At 44.6% G+C, this 23036-nt stretch overlaps 1 protein-coding gene across 4 annotated transcripts in view; it reads right to left on the reverse strand.

Moving 5' to 3' along the window:
* DPYSL3 (dihydropyrimidinase like 3) overlaps positions 1-23036 on the reverse strand; it is a 117506-nt gene that overhangs the window by 28569 nt on the left and 65901 nt on the right. For all 4 annotated transcript variants that reach the window (XM_043913177.1, XM_043913176.1, XM_043913179.1 and 1 more), the window contains 3 exons: positions 9159-9247; positions 3651-3835; positions 798-962 (listed from right to left, as the gene is read on the reverse strand). In XM_043913177.1, the coding sequence (XP_043769112.1) occupies positions 798-962; positions 3651-3835; positions 9159-9247 (439 nt within the window). The remainder of the gene's footprint in view (positions 1-797; positions 963-3650; positions 3836-9158; positions 9248-23036) is intronic.

Here is a 23036-nt window from a genome sequence, read left to right on the forward strand (position 1 = left end):
GGAGGGGAGGGGAGACAGGAGGAGGTCAGTGTGGTCATCCTCTCCTTGCCTCCTGTGCTTCCCGCCCTGAGTGCACCACAGGCCCCCAGCCAGTGCCAAGTGGACACAGCCCATTCTCCAAGAGCATTTCTCTATGTCCTCCTCTACACTGAAACACTTGACAATTCCCATGACGTCATCGCAGGCTGGTCTCTTCTTTGGCACCTCTTTTCTGCCTCCCCCTACACTGTTCCCAGCCCAGAGGGTCAACAAGCCTGAGCACCGCTCAGGAAAGCAGTGTTGAGAATCACTGCAGCACACCAGTTGTGTACACACACTAGGAGTGACACCACGTTCTAACCTCATGAGCCTCGGTTTCCTCATCTGTGAAAAAGAAAAAAACACCATCCTGCTTCATAAGGTGGTCAGAAACTTTACATCAGCACCGGCATATGGCTGACTTCCTGGGATCAGTTGATTTTGCACTTTGTGAATGTCAGCTCTCCACCAGGCCTGGGCAGGGTGTTGGGTCTGAGAGAGAACTGAAATCTAGAGCCGGTCCCCAGGGAACTAACAGAGCTAATGTGCAGAAGTCAAGGTTCAACCTGGGCTTGAATGCCTAAGTCATCAGGGTTAAAAGGAAAGAGCCATTTAATTTCACCCTCCAAATACACTACTCATAGATTGTTTTACAGAAATAGGTTCATAGAGGTACGACTGCATCCAGCATTCACGCTCAAGGTTCCCTGCAACCTAGTGAGCGGAGAGCATGAGAAAGACGGACAAGGGGGAAGGGAGGAGGGTGTGTCCACACTCACCTTTGTCCTTGATGAGGCCCTGCACCTCCTGCTTGATGCTGTCGTTCCAGTGGGTGATGTCCACATGTAAGGAGTAGTCGCAGCAGCTCTTGCCATCAGCCCACTCCCGCCACTTCTCATAAGCCTCCGTCAGGCTGGACTCGGGCTCGGGCACCACATGGTCAACTGGACAAGACAGGCCCCAAGCGGGCAGCTCACCAACACAGCCTCTGGTCCCCTCTGCACAGGTCTGTCCTGTTTGCTTAGCTACGATGGCACAGTCTCTATCTCTTGAGCATAGGGTTAACCTCAGAAAGGGGTCCTGGGTGGTTTTCAATGGTGGCTGCTGCTGATTCAACCGGTACTTAGCTATGCGATCCTGGGCAAATGACTAGCTTCTCTAAACTTTGGTTTTCTCATCCTTCGATGTGGAGTGGGGGACAGGGATACCACTGCCTTCCCTCTAAGTTTGTGAAGAGATTAAATGGGAAAAAGTGTAGAAAGAGCTTTACATGATGCCTGGCACATAGTAAGTGCTCGATAAATGTTAGCTCTCAACTGATGAGCTCCCACTATGTGCCATTATTACCAGTAGCTGTGGGAGTTACTGCTGGTGATCAAAGTTGGACTCCTTCCTTCTAAGGGCAGAAGGAGGGGCTTTAAAGTTATGTCAGGTCACAAGACAGTGACATTTTCACACCTACTGCCATAGGAAAGAGCTGAACTCAGGTAAGTGAACCTGATGCTTAGCCCACAGATCTTATTTTCATGCAAACTTCTCATCAAGGTTTCTGGGACTTCCCTGGTGATCCAGTGGGTTAAGAATCCACCTCTCAATGTAGGGGACACAGGTTTGATCCTTGGTTGGGGAACTAAGATCCCACATGCCAGAGAACAACTAAGCCCGCACATTGCAACTAGTGAGCCCGCACACCAGCAGTAGAGTCTGTGTGCCGCAAGGAAGGTCCCAAGTGCCTAACAAAGCTAAATAAACAAATAAATAAAAAGAATACGGTTTCCCTGAGGCCCAAACCTTCTCTTGCAGTACCTGCCATAGTGGACAATATTTTTAAAAAGAATAACATTTACACCAGTAACATTGGTAAGGGTAAGACAAATGTTACACTTTAATTGCTCCCCATGTCAGTTGAGAGAAAGTGTGAACTGGTATCTTTCCTAAGAACAATTTCAAAGTGTGTTTCAAAATCCTTGACATTTTTCATACCTTAAACTCAAAAATTATTCCTGTGCCTAAGAACTATCCTTCAGGAAATAAATATGCCTGAACACAAAATCTGGGTCCTCGGGATATTTGCCACTATTTACATATTTATGCAAGTGAAAAGCTGGAAACAAAGTTTTACAATAGGGAAGTTTAGTTAAATACATAAATTGTGATACCTTCATAAAATGGATGTCAGAAGTCCATTTAAAATTCAGTAGAATAAAAGTAAATGAATGGAAAGACATCCATGACATATTAACTAGTGAACAGAAGGCTAACACAGTATGTTTATTACAATCCTATTTTTGTTAAACAGAAAAACTAATACAGGCAAACTGTGACGGTGAGGTGAGATTTATGTGTTTTTTTTTTTTTTTTTTGCATACCTAGGGTGTTTAATTATCCAGAAAGGGCACAGACACTTCTGTGATTCTCACATGCTTTCCTCTCTTTTCATGAGGAGCTCTGACTCACCTCCTGCTCCCTGCCTAAAGCAGAAGCTCAAGCCTAATGCATATGTCTAGGACTCTGAACAGGTCCGGCTCCTCAGCCAGATGGCAGAAAGCCAGGCCAAGATCACTCATTTCCTCAGCCTTCTAGCACAGGCAGTCCAAGTGCACTTATCTGAAAGCAGAGGCCTGGAGCTGTGTTATTGTGTCTGGACCAGCACCAGAGCCTTTGTAGGCAGGCAGCTGCTGAGAACTCGGCTGGCTTCTTCCCTCTGGCTGGACAAAGGCTTCAGGCTCCCAGAAATGCACCTTTTATGGCCCTGATGCCATTTTCCTGGGTTTCTACACCCCTAGCTGAAGCTGAACCCTACTACTGCTCCCATAGAAAGCAAGCAAAAGACAGTGATTAAGTCTATGACACGCTATTCTGATTTCTTGGGTGGATGTATATTTCTTGGGTGGTAACAGTGCTCTTGCTGACCAAGCTGGGGGCCAGGGCTGGGCTGGGGGCCAGTTCACTGGAACTTCTTGGGGACAGGAAGGAGTGCCCTGGAATGCTATCCCTTCAGTAATCAATGGCATGCAACTTCCTAGGTTTCTTTGGAATTGCAAAAGTCGCCAGAAAAACAAAATAAGGGAATCAACTCCCCGGCTTGCCCAATCTTAAAGATATGAATTGGTCACAATACAGAACAGACCAAGTAACACTAACCACCACTGCACCCTCCTAAGTTCTCCAGAACTGCCCGTCTGTCATTCTCTCTGGGAGACTTCTCAGCCGTGTTTGCACTGCTCTGCTCATACCCTCTGCCCCTCCTGCCTCACACCTGAGCGGGAAGTTCTGAGATCACCTTCTGTCCAAGGTCCACAGCTTTTCAAGTCCACTTTCCCCAGGGTCTGGCCCAGAGATGCTGATTCCCCACCCATGGCACTCTCAGCCCCTGCTCTAAGGCAGACAGAGAGTATGCTGCTTTCAAGGTGATGAGCCTCCTGCATCTCCTTATGCGGTTACGGAAACTGCCAGTGTCCTCCCTATAACCAGCTTTTCTCAGGTCCCATCAGGCAGGAAGTCATTCGCTGAATTGAGGGGAAGTATATGAGTTTCCACCAGAGAGCACTACGGTTAACACGTTAGTTAAACTCTCACTTCTTAGGACCCCTGGCACGCTTTCCATGAGTGTGTAAATTTGTAGGACTTACTGATCATGGTGGTGCCCCCCGCTAAGGCAGCCTTGGTCCCTTGGAAGAAGTCATCCACTGTGGTCATGCCCTTGTATGGCATCTGGAAGTGAGTGTGGACATCGATGCCTCCAGGGATCACCATCTTCCCATTGGCCTCGATGGTCTTCACTCCTCCAGGGACGATCAGATTGTCTCCAATTTGCCTGGTGAGACAGGGAAACAACCAGCAATTTAAAAGAAGGACTTCCAAGACAAACATGGTATTATAAGGATTTTAAATGTTGTAACCTATGTTTATCGAAGTAGTCTTTGCAAGTGATTCACCAGCTTAGCAATCCAGAAACAAATAATAAAACATTTTTTATTATAAGACAATGAATATGCGCTAACCAGCAGGACCTCGTTGTTTTTCTATTTTATACACAGTAGTGTGTATCCGCTAACCCCAATTCCTGATTTATCCCTTCCCCTCTTTCCCCTTTGGTAACCATAAGTTTGCTTTCTGTCTGTGAGTCAGTTTCTGTTCTGTAAATAAGTTCGTTTGTATCATTTTTTAGATTCCACATACAAGTGATAGCATATGGTATTTTGTCTCTCTCTGTCTGACTTACTTCGCTCAGTATGATCATCTCTAGCTCCATCCAGAAAACAGTTTTTATAGGCATAAAACAATCCAGTATGGTGTTTGGTGAGACCATGTGTCCTGGCTTAGTACTGTCACCCCAAGGGTTTGACTGTGGCTGGAATATAGGGTGTGTAATAAACATTTCAATAAATGTTTTTATTGTGAGTGCTTAGTCACTCAGTCATGTCTAACTCTTGGCAACACCATGTACTGCAGGCTCCTCTATCCATGGGCATTCTCCAGGCAAGAATACTGGAGCGGATTGCCATGCCCTCCTCCAGGGGATCTACTCAACCCAGGGCTCAGACTTACCATCGGAGCCACAAGAAAGCCCAAGAACACTGGAGTGGGTAGCCTATCCCTTCTCCAGGAGATCTTCCTGACCCAGGAATCAAACCAGGGCCTCCTGCATTGCAGGCAGATTCTTTACTAGCTGAGCTACCAGGGAAGCCCAGTGTTTTTATTTTCATTTAGCTCTTTATTTAAGGGTCAGGAAGAACATTTGCAGAAGGACTGAACAGCTGTAAAATAATGAACTGTTAGAAGAGATTGAAGGAGGTGGTAAAGAACAGGTGCATGAACTTTGCTATCTAAATGGGTTTGTCTGTGCTCCTAACGACAAACGGAATGTGTCTAGGGCATTCCCAAGTCCATTCTCACTCCCAAGTCCATCCTTCCTGGATAGCTCATCTATCAATCACAACGGGTGGTAGATTCTTAAAGAGGAAGCCAAAGATGCAAATGCCTACACCAGCTGCGTCTGTGTGGTCAGCAGCTCAGGAGAAGCTTCAAGCCAAGGAAGCAGACTATGACAAGCTCTACCAGACACAGCTTTGCCCAAGAAGCTTCAGAGCATCTCAGGGAGGCAGAGAGGGGGAAACTGGCAGGGTGGGGAGGAAGCCGATGAGTAGGCCAAGCACACACTATACAAGACACGTGACAAATACAACTACCCTTAGCACAATGTAACCTCATAGACCAACAATGTTGCTCAGTTCACATCCTTGATATAAACATCCAGTTAATTCCAGGCAGACTTAAGACTCATGAAGGTCTACATTATTATGAACCATCTCCCACCTTGCAGACACATGTATGTGCTGCCAGTGGCATGAACACTTTCTGCTTTTGTTTATACCCAGCCAAGAAAGACATTCTCTTGGGGGTAGTAAGAAGTCTTCCACTGGTTTGACAAAATGTAAGTTCTACAACTAAAATTAAGCTTTCCGACATCCCTAAGATTTCACCCTTACCACATCACCACTGGGCCATTCCAGAGTTACCACAATTCAAAACACACTGTGGAAAAAATGCAGCTGTGATGGTAATTCCATTCTAGTCCAGATACTGGCCAGTGTGTTCCCATCTCCCTCCCTCACTGATTCACCTCTGAGGGAACTGAGAGCCAAGAGCAGGGAGAGTTGCCTCTTCTGGGTGTGTCTATGTAGGCACGTTTCCACCCATTTTTGACAACTGGTATAATACCTAGTCTCAAATAGAAATGCTTTCCCCCACTTCTCTCCACTGAGCCAATCAAGGTCACATTAATCCTTGAAGGCTTAGCTTCCCTCACCCCTCCTTGGTCAAGTTTCTACTGACAGCCAGGTCTAGTACTGAAGAGTGTGGCTCCGCCCTGTGTGTGGGTTCCCCTGGATTCACAATCGTGGCTCTGCTAATGCTTGCTTTATGATTTAGGCCCAGTGACTTAACCTCACCATGTCTCAATTCCTTCATCTGTAAGATGTGATTTTAAAAAAAAAAAGCCTTCTCCATAGGTCTACTGTATAGATTAAATGTTAATCTGTGTTAAGCCCATAGAACCCTGTGAAGCACATACAAATTCAATAAATATCAGCTGTTATAAAGGTATAACATTATAGTTATAATGTTATAATCTCACACAGTTCTCTTGTTCCTCTGGATCTCATCTATTCTACTAATTTAATGCTTGATATTGATATTATTGGGCTTCTCTGGTAGCTCAGTGGTAAAGAATCTGCCTGCCAATGCAGGAGATGTGGGTTCCATCCCTGAATTGCGAAGATTCCCTGGAGGAGGAAATGGCAAACCACTCCAGTATTCTTGCCTGAGAAATCCCATGGACAGAGGAGCCTGGCGGGCTACAGTCCATCGGGTCATAAAGAGTTGGATATGACTGAGTGACTGCAGATAACACACACACACACACATTGATGTTATTGGGTAATGTCATGTGCTTTGTATGGACAGACATATTATTTCCCCTAAAAGAGTGTCAGATCCTTGGTGGAAAAGAGTTGATTTGGTTTCCAATGACATCTGTACTGTGTCACATGCCATGGCCTGAGACAGCTGCTTTGCACACAGTAGACACACAACTCTGTAAAAACTGAAAGGAGTTTCTTCTGTTTCAAAGTTCTGTGGGTTAATAAAGTTGCTGAAGATATATCAAATTATAGGATTAGATGAAAATCATGCTTATACACCCTTCTCTCCACCACCAACACACACACTGGATGGTTAAATTCCTTCTATAATGTCCTTGGCAAGTGGCCTTCTGGTCTACTTTAATAGTGAAGGCAAAGAAGATTCAGTTTATATATTCAATTATTGGTAGTAGATGCCTGAATCACTGCACAAAGAAGGATTCAGGGCCTGTGTTTAAGGGTCAACCACGAAAAGTTCCATGATCAATTAATGATGCCTGCCATGAACTCTGGAATGAAGAAGAAGCATGAGGCACTGAATTTTTTTTTTCTAACTCTGAAAATGTCTAAATGAGGGAACACACTTGCTCCAAAGAGAGCAGACTACACATACTTTTTTAGTAAGAGAAAAATATAAAATTAATTGTGGCTTATATCTTGGAGAAAGTATTTTTTATATCAGTTGACTTGTCTAATAACACCATTTTTCCTACTTCTATTATGAAAATGTATGCAAATCGGCAAAGCTACTAAGTGTGAACATCTTCATTCTTGCATTTGTTCATTCATTCAATGAATTACTATGTTGATCTTTAGCAACTTATTTACTCTCTCTGTTCCTCTTTCTTCTCTATCCTCCTCTGAAAAAGAGGGTAATAAGAGTGCCTACTTCATAGAATTGCTGGCAGATTAAATGAGATGAGGCCTGTAAAGCATTTACTCTAATATCTGGCACACACTATGATATATACTCAATAAAAGGCAGCTCTTACAAAAGTCTCTATGTATCAAGTACTGGGTTAAGTGCTGTAGATACGTTGAAGAACCCAATGTGGTGCTTGCTCTCAAGGGGGCCTAATAGTGTCAGAATTGCTATGATTGATAAAAGCATGGGGTATTTTAAAAACTTATCAAGGGACTTCCCTCGTGATCCAGTGGTTAAGACTTTGCCTTCCAATGCAGGTGGTGTGGGTTTAATCCCTCATTGGGGAACTAAGATCCACATGCCTCAGAGTCAAAAATCCAAAACATAAAATAGAAGCAATACCATAACAAATTCAATAAAGACTTTTAAAAATGGTCCACATTAAAAAAAAATATCTTAAAAAAAACTCATCAAAGGGAAAACTAGCCTAGATTTAGGGGCTGGTAAGGAATGTCTGCCCACAGAAAGTTTTATCTAAGCCAAGTTTCCAAAGATAGGTAAGCGATCTATAACCAGAATCTTAAAGCTAGCCAATGAAGCTGAATAATATAAAAATAAAACTGTATGAGGCCAGGGATGGCTCATTTGGTGGGCTGGATACACATTCTAAACTATGTCTTATCAGTGTGGGGAAGCAGCCTGCTTTATGTGATGAAAGGCTATGTGTAGGTCAAACGCTTTCTAAAAGATCACTATGTAAGGAAGTTGCACATAAAGGTTATCTGGCTGTGCTACTTTCAAGCATCCAATAGCAAACCATTCTGTAAAGTAATTACATATCCCTTAAGTGTCTACTGGGAAACCTGACCTGAAATGTTCGTCCTATCTGTGCACTGCCCAACCAAGTCCTACCTAAGTCAAGGTTCGATTTAAATACCCTCTCTACCTCAAAACCTTCCAAGTCCTTCCTAAGTCAAGGTTCAGTTTAAACGCCCTCTCTACCTCAAAACCTTCCTCTCAAGGGATTTCTCCATTTGTGCATTTCTAAATTACTTATTCTTTACCTGAATTCCTTTGGTACTTATTATGGTGCTTCCCTGGAGAAGGCAATGGCACCCCACTTCAGTACTCTTGCCTGGAAAATCCAATGGATGGAGGAGCCTGGTAGGCTGCAGTCCTTGGGGTCGGGAAGAGTCAGACACGACTGAGCGACTTCACTTTCACTTTTCACTTTCATGCATTGGAGAAGGAAATGGCAACCCACTCCAGTGTTCTTGCCTGGAGAATCCCAGGGATAGGGGAGCCTGGTGGGCTGCCATCTATGGGGTCGCACAGAGTCGGACATGACTGAAGCAATTTAGCAGCAGCAGCATGGGGCTTCCCTAGTAGCTCAGATAAAGAACCTGTCTGCATACAGGATACCTGGGTTTGATCCCTAGGTCAGGAAGGTCCCCTGAAGAAGGGAATGGACCTATTATACTAGACCTTATATTTTTAGGGTACTGTAGTTTGTGGAGCTTTTCCAATGATCTTAAGGATGATGGTCACATCACCCACCTCTCCACAACACATAGAGCTCCCATCAATGCAGCTTGCCCAAAGCGGCCTGTAGCATCATTTGGGTGACTGAATTCAGATTTTTCACTTCATTCATGTGATCCAAGTGAACTAAGGCTAGTTTAAAATCTAGTTTTAAAGGGATTATCCAGACTGAAGGGCTAAATGAAAGAGTCATCTTTAAGGAGAAGGAGAAATGAAATACACAGAAGCACTGGTCTACTAAGCAAAAGAAGCAAGTTTCTTTCTGAGTCTCTAGTGAAAAGATAAAGTGAAGGGTCCTATATACATACTTTATTAAGCCATCTTCCATGTAAATATCAGCATAAAAGGATTGATCATCGTTGACGATTCTGCCTCCCTTGATCAGAAGACGGTCGCTCTAGAAAAGAAGGAAAACAGGAGTCATTCTTACAGCTAGGATTTCAGAGAAGAGTGGTCTCCCAAGGTTCTCCCAAGTCCTTGTTTCAGAGGTTTAGCAGGAACCACTGTCTTAAGACACCTGTGAGTTCAGTGCACTCAGTAATTGAGTGGCTGTGTCTCTTGGGGATCCAATCTTTCTTGTTTAACCATAACTCAAATTATTCTGAGTTTCACTTCTTTCTTCTGCAACCTATCACAGCCACTTAGAAACACAGCTACTCTTTATATTATCTTTTTCCAGAAAGCACTAAATGACGCTAAGTAGGATAACATTTACCTCGGTGTCTAGCATCCAGTCTGGTGTTCTGTTGGCACTCAATACTGAGTCTCAAAATTGGAACTTAGGGTCAGGCATACAATGAAATGGCCTTGAAAAGTCTTTATGACAGAGGGATCATGTTATGTTTAAAATTCAGGAGGCTTATACATGCACACATATGCAGATAAATTGTGGAATGTATAACTCAAGGAGGAGAAATTATGCGGGATTCAAATATGAACTGAGTACACTCAGTATACTGAGTACATTATACTCAGTATTTCTCACATTCTCTGAGATATATTTCTTTATTGCTTTTCTTATGAGAAAAGCCTTTTTTAAAAGTCATAACTAAATGAAAGTTGGGTAAGTGATCCAACTAAAAACAAAGCACATTCCAAGGAAATTAACAAAATACAAACATATATTTTATGTCTAAGTCAGGAGAGAAAGAAATCACTGTCAGCTTTAGAGATCACAGATTCCATTAAATGAATGGAGCTTAGATCACAGCATGAAGGATGGACGTAGCTTTGCTGGGTTCTGTGGGAGAAGAGAATTCTTAGGAGCCTGGCTGAGTGGAACTGCAGCCTGAAAAAAATGGTGGGCTGTGGTTTGTTACGAATTCAACATACAGACTTCAACTACACCCACCCATCCATCCATCCATCCATTCATCCACTCATCGTTCACACATCCACTCACTCAGCAAACAGGTATCTAATATTTTTTATTAAATAGGTGGACACAATCTGGGTGTTCATTGGAAGGACTGATGCTGAAGCTGAAACTCCAGTACTTTGGCCACCTTATGCGAAGAGCTGACTCATTGGAAAAGACCCTGATGCTGGGAGGGATTGCGGGCAGAAAGAGAAAGGGACGACAGAGGATGAGATGGCTGGATGGCATCACCGACTTGATGGGCATGAGTTTCAGTAAACTTCGGGAGCTGGTGATGGACAGGGAGGCCTGGCGTGCTGCGATTCATGGGGTCACAAAGAGTCTGATATGACTGAGCAACTGAACTGAACTGAACTGAAGGATGTGGCAGTGAATGAGCCACACCAGGTCCCTGCCTTGACGGAACTTAAAGGGGAAGTCTGGCAATAAAGTCACTAGAATAAGTAAAACAATGTAAAATTCTGTCAAGCATCACAAATAAAGGGGAATGGGGCTTTTTTCTGACCACTTTTGCTGTCACCCCTACCCCTACGTTTTGGGCTTCCCAAGTGGTGCCAGGGGTAAAGAACACACCTGCCACTGCAGGTTAGACCTAAGAGACACCAGTTGGATCCCTGGGTGGGGAAGATTCCCTGGAGAAGCGAATGGCAACCCACTCCAGTATTCTTGGGGAATCCCATGGATAGAGGAGCCTGGCTGGTCACAGTCCATAGGGTCACACAGAGTCGGACACAACGGAAGCGACTTAGCACTGCACAGGGCTTTTTAAAATAGAGGCTAGGAATGGAGGAGAACTGCACACCAAGGGAACAGTGTGTGCAAAGGCCCTGTGGTGGGGGGAAAGTTATGTTTCTTTGAAAACCTGAAATAGATCAGTGTGGAGGGAACTCGGGGATCAGTCAGGGACGTGATGAGGACAGGAGATGACACTGGTGAGACAGGGCTTTCAAAAGGAACATAGGCTTTATGGAGAAGGATGCCCCACACACAGGCTGATTTCTGGCTTCTGAAATCAAAGACTATGAACAGGACCAGAAGATGAGAATTGAAGCTAGGGCTCCACTGGGGATGTAGCCAATTACTGCTGAGTCTCTCCTGCTTCCAAGGTATTGCGTGAGAAGAAACAATTTCATCATGCTGTACTGTCGGGGGAAGGATTTTTTTTAAAAGATACACATCAATAAGATGTTGAGAAAAAACTTACATATGTGGCAAAAAAAATGTACTAATGAGGTCAAATACAGACTCCCACCACACACAATCTCCAAGCCCCTCATGAGCTGCCCTCTGTCAGTACATCCACCCTCGTTTCTATCACAAGTTTTATCAATGTGTATGTGTGTGTGTTAGTCACTCAGTTGTGTCCAACTCTTTGTGAGCCCATGGATTGTAGCCCGCCAGGCTCCGGGATTCTCTAGGCAAGAATACTGGAGTGGGTTGCCATGCCCTCCTCCAGGGGATCTTCCTGACCCAGGGATCAAACCCTCATCTCCAGTGTCCCCCGAATTGGCAGGAGGGTTCTTTACCACTAGCTCTACATAGATGGTGGCAAATCAAAGAATGTGCAGTTCTTGCCACCTATGGCTCTCTGGCCACTAAGCCTTTGCAAAGCTATTCTCTCTGCTGTCTCCTATGTTCACCTGCCATTAACAACCATCCTCTCTTTTGTTAAGCCTCAAAGGGTTTTTACCCCAGGATGTACTACCTGATTTTCCAGCAAATTTTAGGTGTTCCCACTGCAGCTGAAATAATGATATTATTCCACAAGAATTGGTTTACTGTTTAATGGTCTCCTGGCTACACCACAGGCTCCTGTGAACTTAGAACTGTGTCTTTTGATCTTTTTAGCTCATTTCCTGGGGCCCATCTCTTGGTGTTCAGTCACTAAGTCGTGTCTGACTCTTTGTGACCCCATCTTAGACAGCTGGGACCCATCTTAGACAGCTGTTAAACGTTGGTCACATAAATGGATGAAGGGTGGGACATAGGAGGGTGTATTATATCAGAAGAATAGAAAGGACATCTGAGTCAGAAAATTATGTGAAATGGTCAGAAAATTGGGCTTTTAAGGAAAAACATTTTAATTGAAGGCTACTGTAATCTACTGTTTTAACAGTAATTGCAAAATTATATGAGGCACTCCTACGACTGGGCTTCCCAAACTAGGGTGCACATTAGAAAAATATAGATTTCCAGGTCCTGCTCTAGGCCAACAAATCTGTATTTGATAAGCTCTATAAATGGCCCTTAGGCAGCCATCAGCAGCCCAGTACTAAGTCACACCCCAGACACAGTTTGTGTGTCTGTGAAGGTGACAGAAGCTTCTCCAGCAGAAGCTGCGCACTAACAATAATCTTGGTAACTTTAAGAGTTCCCTCTCACAGCTCCGTGCTTTTCGGATATTCTTTATCTTTCTAGCAAAGAGCTGAAATAAGCTGGTTGGGGGAAAGGAGCCAGTCACTGCCTGAACTAAGCCCCGTCATGAAATATGACCATCTTCTCCTGCCTGGGGACATCCAGTCCTGAGTCACTGGGGATCATCACTTCTTTCAGAAAGCATCAAATCTCAACAAGGGGGCAAAAGCTATCCCAGGCACCTTGTACATCAGAGGGATGGGAAGAGGTGACCAAGTGGAATTAACATCACTGAGATGGCATCATTCAAAACTGTTCAAATGCTACTGAAATGAATTTTGACCCAATCATCAGAAATCTAAATGAGCATAAAGATGAAGTGGGGGCCTTGCACAGGTTTCAGATATGGGAATAACAAAACCCCTGCTCTATTTAGTACAGTATTATTATTTGGTTTTTATCATGGACAGCAGAAGTATCAAAACCACAACTCACAGACTCAAGCAAATGCTGCTCCTGGGGTCCTCAGCTTGTCCCCCAAACTTTTATTAAAGTGGCTAATGTGTGCGTGCATGCATGCTAAGTCATTTCAGTTGTGTCTGACTCTATGTGACCCTATGGACTGTAGCCCACCAGGCTCCTCTGTCCATGGGATTCTCCAGACAAAAATACTGGAGTGGGTTGCCAAACCCTCCTCCAGGGGATCTTCCTGACCTAGGGATCGAACCTGCATCTCTTATGTCTCCTGCAATGGCAGGCAGGAGCCAACCAACGTTTCTCATGCATTAACACCTATAAGGAATGACGGCACTTCTTGAGCACAGGGGTAACCTGGAGGGTGTTTGGAACCCAAGATGCAGCTAATTAGAGACTGAAGCACCAAAGACTGTGGCTGCCTCAGGCGCTGCACGGCCACCAGGACTCAATGCAGCTCACTCTTACAGCCCAGCCAGGTTCTAGGCGTGCCAGCTGCCAAGCTTGGGCTCCACTGGGTTCTCCCAGTACTTGGAGAATCAGGCCAACCACCTAACCAAGTTTGTGATCTTGAGTTAGGACTTAACCTCTCAGGACCCCAGTTTTATTGGCTCAGAGTGGTAATATTAAAACACCAGGCTCACCTCGCAGGGTGGCTGCCAGAACGCAATAAGGGGGGAGAAGGGGGAAACCTGTGCATGTGTGTACATGTGTATATAAAATATCTAACACGCTAACACATAGTAAATACCTATCAATGCTAGTTCCACTATTTCTACTCATTATTTACAGTACTTTAAATTTGTATAAATTGCCTTGAATTAAGAAGCTTACTGGGGAGGGACTATTGTTCCCATATTCTAAATGGAAGATCTACAGACAGAGGTAGACACCTTTCTCCAAGTGACAGAGTTGATTAGTTGCAGTTGGAAGCAAATCCAGGTCTCCCATCTCTTGGCTCCTGACTGCTTTGCACCTGAGGCCACTGCACCAATAATCCTTAAACCTTATGCCAAGTGGCTCTTTCTGACAGGGCTGTCCTCTCTGATACTGAATGTGACAGGTCCAGTGCAGGAACGCTTTCTTTGTGGTAGAAAACTTCAGGAACCCAATCACTTGTAAGCCACTACTTATAAAATCAGTGCATCAGACATGCTTCTTATGGCCTAATTGTGTTTGTGTGTTTTTAAAAAAATTTTTTGGTGTATAGTTGCTTTACAATGCTGTATTAGTTTCTGCCATACAGCAAAGTAAATCAGCCATACATATACATATATCCTCTCTTTTTGGATTTCATTCCCATTCAGGTTACCACAGAACACGGAGTAGACTTCCCTGTGCTATATAGTAGGTTCTCATTACCTATGTCATGTCCTGGGCTTAGTCGCTCAGCAGTGTCTGACTCTGCGATCCCATGGACTGTAGCCTGGCAGGCTCCTCTGTCCATGGGATTCTCCAGGCAAGAATACTGGAGTGGGTTACCATGCCCTTCTCCAGGGGATCTTCCCGACCCAGGGATCGAACCCAGGTCTCCCACACTGCAGGTGGATTCTTTACTGTCTAAGCCACCAAGGAAGCCCAGGAATACTGGGATGGGTAGCCTATCCCTTCTCCAGGGGAACTTCTCAACCCAGGAATCGAACTGTGGGCTCCTGCATTGCAGGCAGATTCTTGACCAGCTGAGCTACCAGGAAGGCCATTATCTATATTACACACAGTATCAATAGTGTGTATATGTCAACCCCAATCTCCCAATTAATGCATTTTACGGACAGACCTGATTCACAATCCAGAATAGCAGAGGCCCTTGACATTTGACGAAGTCCAACTTATTTTTCCTTCAGTAGGGTGTGATAATGATTAGAAAAATTAGCTATAAAAAATTAGGAGTTTGTGAGAAAATGGGAGAGAAGAGAGGCAGAGAGAAAAAAGAAGAAGGAAGGGAGTGAGAAAAGACAGAGGTTCAGAGGGAGGAAGGGGGAGCAAGAGAGGGAAGGGAGGAGAAAGAAAACCCACAACAAGCAAATGCTGTTAACAATGGCTGTGATTCCAAGTAGACTGGAGAATGCAAAGACAGAATCTTGAACCCACGCTGGCTGGGGGATGCTGGCTCCCATTTCAGTCTTCCTCACCTAGCATTTAACTTGAAGGACTTAAATTACCACCTCCATCTGAGCTAATATGAATATGTTTCCCAGAGAAACCAGAGCCCTCCATGGATTTCTTCCCAGGCAATAAAGTCAGCCCCGGAACAGTACTTAGGACACATCTGTTCTCTACTCTGCAGACATTCCAGAAGCTCAGAATAAAAACTCTAATCCGAGGAAGGGGAAAAACAAAAAAAGAGGATATAAACTGGAGATGGAATCTTCTCCAGTCAAATCTTTTATTACCTATGTTCAAATCACAAAGCACAGACTCCGACCCTCAGTGGGGACTCAAGATCCTTTTAAGTCCAGATGAAGGCACAGGTGGTTATTTAAAAATAAAATCCCATCTGGATAATTAGATTTAACTCCCTAAAAATACTCCCACTCTTAAGAATAAACAGGATGGATAGACTATACAGATGAAATCTTGTTGCTTTTCTTTCCTAAAGCAGGATCATTTAGAGAAGACAGAGGAAAGGCTTTCTAAGACTCCTGGTTGACTCAACGTGGGATTCAGAAAAAGGTACTGACAGGGCTCTCAGGAGAGCAGATTCTCAACCCACCTCTGCTGTTAAATACGCAATCTTGGGTGAGGAGTTTGACTTCTCGAAGAAACACTACCTGTGTTTGGGTGAGTGACTTCACCTCTCTAGGCTTCAGTTACCTCATCTGTGAAATGGGGGACAATGATCACTTTCTCTAAGGGTGCTGGTTAGGATGACGGTGAGTCTCTGTTTGGCAATCTATGAATCTTAGTACATGGGAACTACTATCATGGTTATTCTTTCTTCCAATCATAATGGCTGCCGTACAGTGCCCCTCTCACAAACACTCTAGAAGAACTGAACCAACACTCTGTTCATCAAAACCTAACAGGCCTTTCCATAAAGGGAATTCCAGCGATGCCAGTCCCCAGCCAACCCCGGCAACTGTTCTCAGCTCCTGCCACCAGCAGCCAAGGTCAGCCAAGACTTCTCCGTTTACACCCACCCGCAAAGGGCAGGTTCCCACGGCCCCTCCAGGTCATTCTTCCTTTGGAAATAAGGCTCCGTGAGCAGATAACAATCTACATGCCCTCCTCCTTCAAGAATGCAGAGTGGGTGGCGAGGTCTGAAACCTGCCCCCAGACTCGCTCTCCCTGCCCAGTGCATGGATCAGTTTCCAGGCCCCTCAATGACAAACATGCCATGGAGACAGACAGACAGAGTGCGGTCAGGGAGAGAAGAAGACTTCCTGGAAGCAATGCAGCCTCTTGGCTTTGAGTCTTTATTGAAGCCAGGGGCAGTTGTACAGGGCTGGCTATTCCAAAACTCTGAACTGCTACAGGTGAATCTCAAGAACATTCCTCCAGGACATCACTGGTGGTTGAGTGGTTAAGACTCTGCGATGCCAATGCAGGGGACATGGGTTCAATCCCTGGTCAGGGAACTAAGATCCCACATGCCACGTGGCATTGCCAAAAAAAGAAAAGAAAAGAAAAAGAAATACCTTCTTTCTCTCATCACCCAAATATACTTATGACCAAGTGTGCACCATGGAAGCTAACACGGGGCACTCCCTTCAGAACACAGCCCACTATACATAATGCATAACGAACAGCAAGCACTGTTTTCACTTTCTTTAGCGGGTTTGGTTTGGCCCTGGAGGGACAACCATAAGGTGGAGGAAGCAGTAGCCAAGGGCAGGATTAACCAGGGCAGGGTGGTGGCCCCGTCTTCTGAACCAGAACATCAAAGCCAGCTGTGTGCATTAACTCCCCCTACAACTCCACGTTCACCATTTTGAAGACATGGTTATCAAAGGGCCAGACAAGTGATGTGGCTGCCCGGGTCAGGCTGGAGTGGCGGAATGAACTGTGGATGGCATCTTAATCCCAGCCCCTGATAATGCTCTCCCAATCTTGAACAGGGTCCCAGACATGGATAAGCACAAGTGGAAAACCTGGCCAGGAACCAGAGGACGACAAGGGGAGGGATGACCCAGCGATGAACAGAAGGAGCCACAAAGTCATTCTACCCTCAAGCAGGAAGGTCAGCTGGGCTTTTGAAGCCCAAATCTCAGTCCCCACTGTGCTATTTTCAAGGCATTGGACAGATCCTGGTACAAACTGTACTGTTATTTACTTAATATTATCCTGAAATAAATGTATTTTAAAAGTAAACACTGTCTCACTCCCATAAATTCTAAGCTGGTGTCACTTACCAAAAATAGACAGTAAACCTAGGAATGAACACAATAAAAACCTCATGAAATTTGGGCTACATTCTGCCGTCCTCAAAAGGATTCTGGAGGATGAGCTTCAGATCTGCTACCTCTGTTAAAAGGTAGATTACCCAGGGTTGGGGTGGTAGGCCAGGTGTTCAAGACAAATCAACACTATCTGAAGACTTTTTCCTTCATCTGCTCAGAAGGTTAGGAAAAGAATTAGAAAGGAGAGAAAATTTCTCTCTATGTAGTTCAGTGTTACTGAATGCCCTCTTTTTCAGAATCACCTAAAATGATGTAATATAACTGCAGGACCACCATCCCTGCTCTTGAAACAAGGACCTACATGGGTCAACATGGGTTGGTTTGTCAGAAGGAAGAGCAGCGCCGGAAGTGGAGTCACAGGGCTGTCCCAGATACTGGGCAGCAGAGCAGGAGGAGGAGGGTACTGGGGATTAGGGAGGCTCGCTGGGTCAAAAGGGTAGGGAGGAGGAGGGAGAGGGGCAGGGTGGAGTAAATCTAGAGTGAGACCAAGCATGCTTCATCAGAAAATAGGATGTGCCAAATGTGGGCACAAGAAAAAAATGTGGTACATCCTTAGCTGGGCTTAGGGGAGAGGAAAATGGAAAGGCTGCCGTCTGGATGGAAACCAGCCCTAATCGCAGTTCTCAGAGCCATCCAGAACTGCAGCAGTGACCAAGGGAGTCTGGAAGCCAAAGCTGTGTTGGCATCTCTGCTACTGACTCACTGTGTGATTTTAGGCAAGTGACTCAATGGATCCATCTCTGGGCCTCAGCGTCTCTGGCTGACTGAAAGGCCCGTTTGTATATTTGTAAAATACAGGTAACTGCCTGCCTCCCAGGGCTACTGTGAGAATTAAATATGATGATGTAGTGTTGGGCACTTAAAGAAAAAGTTCCACGAGTGGCAGGCATTACAAATATTTCTACTAATTTCTCTATTGTGCTACCACCTCTGTTTTATTGCTCTGATTATGGACATGTCCAATTAAAGGCAAATCTAAATTGCAGTACAAATGTAAGGTTGCTACTACTATTAGATATAAAGCACCTGAGAAACACACTGCGTTGTTCAAGACAAGTGTAAAGTAGAACAGGGACTGACAAAAAGTCAGTGGTTTAGAGACTTAATTCCTGGCCAACTCTGCTCTGGATTTATATGAGAGCTTTGTGTTTTGTTTGTTATTTGGGTTTTTTTCTGTTTTGTTTGTGTGGCATTGTTCTTTGAGGCCTCAAATCCACGAGCTATGGAGGAAAGCTCCATATCCATAGTCAGACTAGGAAACTGGGGTCCAGCTCCGTTCAAACAGCAGACTGTGTCCCCTTAGCCCAACAGCCTGTGAGAGAGCCAAATGCCTCATTCATCAGGGAGGAGGGCCTGAAATTTCAACCAGGCCTTGATTCTAGGGATAAGCAGTTTTAATAATTCATTCCTGAAATGTACACTTGTGTGACTACTGGCTGTGAAGATGTTACATTAGATGCACGGAAGGGCAATTCTGATCAGAGCAGGGGAACAGTAATTTGTAACCAGCATTTACTGAAAAGTTCCAACATGCCAGAAACTCTTACAAGCTTTATGTACATTTTGTTCAATTACTCCTCCATGAAATGAATTATCTGTTCTTCTCCGCACTGAGTTGATGAAGACAAGGCATCTTGGGGCGGGGGGAGGAAAGGCGTAGGGTCTGGTGTCACAAAACCAGTCACTATGAGCACCAAATGTATCAATGCAAGAAATGCATTTCAGGGCAAAACTGTAGAAATGGGTGGAGCCCCTGATACTTCATATCCTAGAAGAGGGAGATGCAAACGATGACTGGCTCTGGGTTTCACCTTTATCCCATAGGTCCTGGGGAGCTCAGGAAGGAGTTTGAGAAAATGAGTGAAATACAACCCCAGAGATTAAAAGAAAAACTGACAGAATGAACATGCCGGAGATAAAGGAAGGAACTAGTTAGAAAGTAATAGCAAATGACAAGTGGGAAAAAAAGGAAGAAGAAAGAATCTTTATTGCTCAGGATGCCAGGACACAGAAGGAAGACTCCGAGTGGATTATTAAAGAGCATTTAACAAAGGGATTATTTAACAAAGCATGGACAGGCTTCAGGGAGATTAAATGGATGGGCAGCCCCCAGGGCCCACCAACAGCAGGGAGTCACACCATCCCCAGGCCCAACGAGGCCAGAGGAGTGATCACCGGAGTCAAAGTGGGGGCAGATATACCGAGAGGGCGCTGCCAGGAGATGTGACCTGCAGCAGGGCACACCGCCACTCCGCAGTAACCCAGCAGCACGGAATCAGGGGGAAATACCCTGGCTTCATTGTCCACCCTCTCTCAACAGCGAGTGGCACACGTGAACTAAATCCAACCCGGATCCCAAGGGCCAAGGACCTACTGATGCAGCCCAGACTGGTCCAGGGCAGGGAGCAAGACAGAAAACCCTGGAGAGTGTAGCTGGAGAGGCAGGCAGAGCACACCCAGTCCAGTCCCTGGACAGCCAGCCGTGGCACACGATTTAATAAACTGAACACAGCCACACAGGATTATGACGCAGATACTTTTAAACAGGTTAAACTTAATCCTGAACTGAAGAAATATCTAACATAAGTACATTTCAAATGTGTAAAATACGATACTGTTCTTGCAAAAGCAAACAAATATACTACATGTAAATATGTTTATTACATTTCTATGTGAGCGGCAGAAGGGTCTGGAGGGATGCATATCAAATCATCGACATTAGGAATGGCAAGAGACAGGGGGTCAAAGGGCGGAGGTAGAGAAACTTTTTTTCTTTTCTCTTTTTCCTCTATTTATACATTATTTCACTAGTTTCCCAGTGCATATGTCATTTTATAACTTTCAAAAGTGATTTAATACAGAAAATTATAAAAAGGAAAAGAGAACAAGGAGTTTGCTGTGCTCCAGGTGACAGGAAGAGTATGGATTAGAACACATACGGTACACTTTGGAGTAAAACTGGAATCTGCTTAGCAAGGAAGGGTAATAGAAAGTGATGTGCCACTATTTATAGTAGCCAGGAAGCAACCTAAATGCCCATCGACAGATAAATGGATAAAGAAGATGTGGTGTATATATACATACATGTATATATATATATACACTATGGAACAATATTCAGTTATCAAAAAGAATGAAATAATGCCATTTGCAACAACATGGATGGACCGAGAGACTGTGAAGTAAAGGCAGAGAAAGACAATACCATATGATATCACTCATATGTGGAATCTAAAAAAATGACATAAGTGAACTTATTTACAAAACAGATACAGACTCACAGACATAGAGAACAAGTTTATTGTTACCAAAGGAGAAAGGGGTGGGGGAGAGATAACTTAGAAGTTTGTGACTAGCAGATACAAACTACTATATATATAATAAACAACAGATCTTAATGTACAACACAGGGAACTATACTCAATATCTTGTAATAAACTATAATGTAAAATAATCTGAAAAATAATATATATGTATGTGTGTGTATATATATATATGCGGGTGTGTCTGAATCACTTTGCTGACACCTGCAACTAACATAACATTGTAAATTAACTATAATTTGATACAGACAAACAAATAGGAGGTGATGTGCCAAGGGTGAGTGGCATGTCAAGGCAGGTTGGTCAGAAGGAGCCCATTAATAAAAATGGAGAATTGAAAGGAGAGTCATGAAGTTGGGGTGCAAGAGCATGAAGAATAATTTTGAGGTGCTATCAGTCACACACCAAATAGGGAGGAAAAAGGACCTGAGATTTAAGAGACTGGTCAGAAGCTGATGGCTGGAGTTAACTCCACACTGAGATGGCCATACCAATGGGAATGAGGGATAGTCCAGGCTCCTGAAATGGGAGTCAGGACCTGGATTCTGGCCCCAGCTCTGCAACTCTGAGCAAGGTACTTGGCCTCTTGGGGCTGGTGTCTGCTGAATGGGACCCACTTCCCTCTTTTAGGAGCACTTCTTTCTCCACTTTGATCACTGGGGCCTGGCAGCCGGCTTTGACTGGGTCTTTGGACTGACAGGGAAGCCTAGTGAATCCCCACCCTATTGCTTCTCAGAAACAAAAAACTCTTTCAGTAAAGCTGAAAGCCAGCCAAAATGCAATTCCAAGAGGAGCAATCATGCTTGGCCCTTGGAATGTGTGAGCAGCACCTGCAAACGACAGGCCATTGTTCCCCATCTATTTGTGGAGGCTACGGGGATTCTCCTCCGAGTCTGACCCTATACTTCTAAAACTGGCGGGGGCTGCCTGGCGATTGCATTTGCAAGCACACAACCAGTGGCTTCTGCAGCTTCCTCACCCTGGCCCGTGGCAGATGTGTCAAGAAGGTACAGTTACCGTGTTGTAGCTCACACCACGCTGCCGTGGAAAGGGCCCTTGGAGAGAGAGAGTGGGAGGGAGGAACTGTTTCAAAGAGCCGAGATGCTCCCAGTTTGCTCTGTCGTGAAGTCCAGGTGGCGAGTCAGTGCCAGGGCAGCTCAAAATGAGAAGAGCTTTGGAGTCACAGCCCTGGCTGTAAAACGAGGGGAATGACATCTGTCCCAAAGGACTAAGGTCAGCAGTCTAGCCCAAATCCCAGTGCATGGTAGGTGCTCGAGAAATGCATGTTTCTTTAAAAGATGCAGATCTTCTCAGGTCAATGTCTCTCAGCTGGATGACAACCCCCTCTGGTCTTGATCTTTGAAAAGTAGCCTGACTTTCCACCTCTTTTTAGTTAACATGTATGTCTTAACTACCTTCCTATCAGAACCCAAACACACTTCCCTAAGGAGTATGGGAAACAAAGGGGATGAGGCACTTTCTCTTTTTTTCTGGCTCTTTCTTGACACAAGACGACGACAGTGGTGATGACTGACTCTCTGGGTCGCGCCTTCTGACTGCCTAGGAACCTGCAAACCCACAGCTCTGCTTTCATTTGATGAATAGGTGGTTAAGCAGTATTTCTGACTCTTTGACTATTTTGGAGCCCCAAACTTCTCCAAGTTCTATTGACAGAGAAAACTGCAGACACTCCTGAGAACAAAGACTTCAAGAGATCAGGCAGACCTTGAATGAAAGGAAACTTTGAAATAAATACAATCAAGGCACCACTTGAAAATGATCAGAACTCGAAAACGAGATGAGTAGGCAGTTAATCCTATAAGAAAAGGATTCTTCACCTTCAAGGCAGATCCAAGGCTTACCCAAAAGGTACCTCCTGGAATATACTCAAGACTGCTTTCTATTTGGAAAAGCCATGCTGACATTACAGGAACTGATTCTCTGTGCCTGGGGGCCCACCGACTTCACCCTTACCTGCGAAGCCATGAGTCACAAGCTTCCCTTCCCAGTGGTCACTAGCTCACATTCTGGGATTCTAACATCAGAGAACCGCCTTCTTTGGAATAGTTCCACACTAGTCCATTCTTTTATGACATGTCTCTGCTCAGGAATGTTTCCAAAAGTGCCTGGGCTGCTGAAGTTTACAGTTGCAGGTATCTTCTGCATACTAGAGTAAGATGTACATTGTGACAGGTATTAAATTGTGTCTAAAAAATAGCACGAGTTACAACTTTTGTGAGTCTTTACAAGTATCTC

Source organism: Cervus elaphus, chromosome 9, assembly GCF_910594005.1.
Source record: "Cervus elaphus chromosome 9, mCerEla1.1, whole genome shotgun sequence".
NCBI lineage: Eukaryota > Metazoa > Chordata > Mammalia > Artiodactyla > Cervidae > Cervus > Cervus elaphus.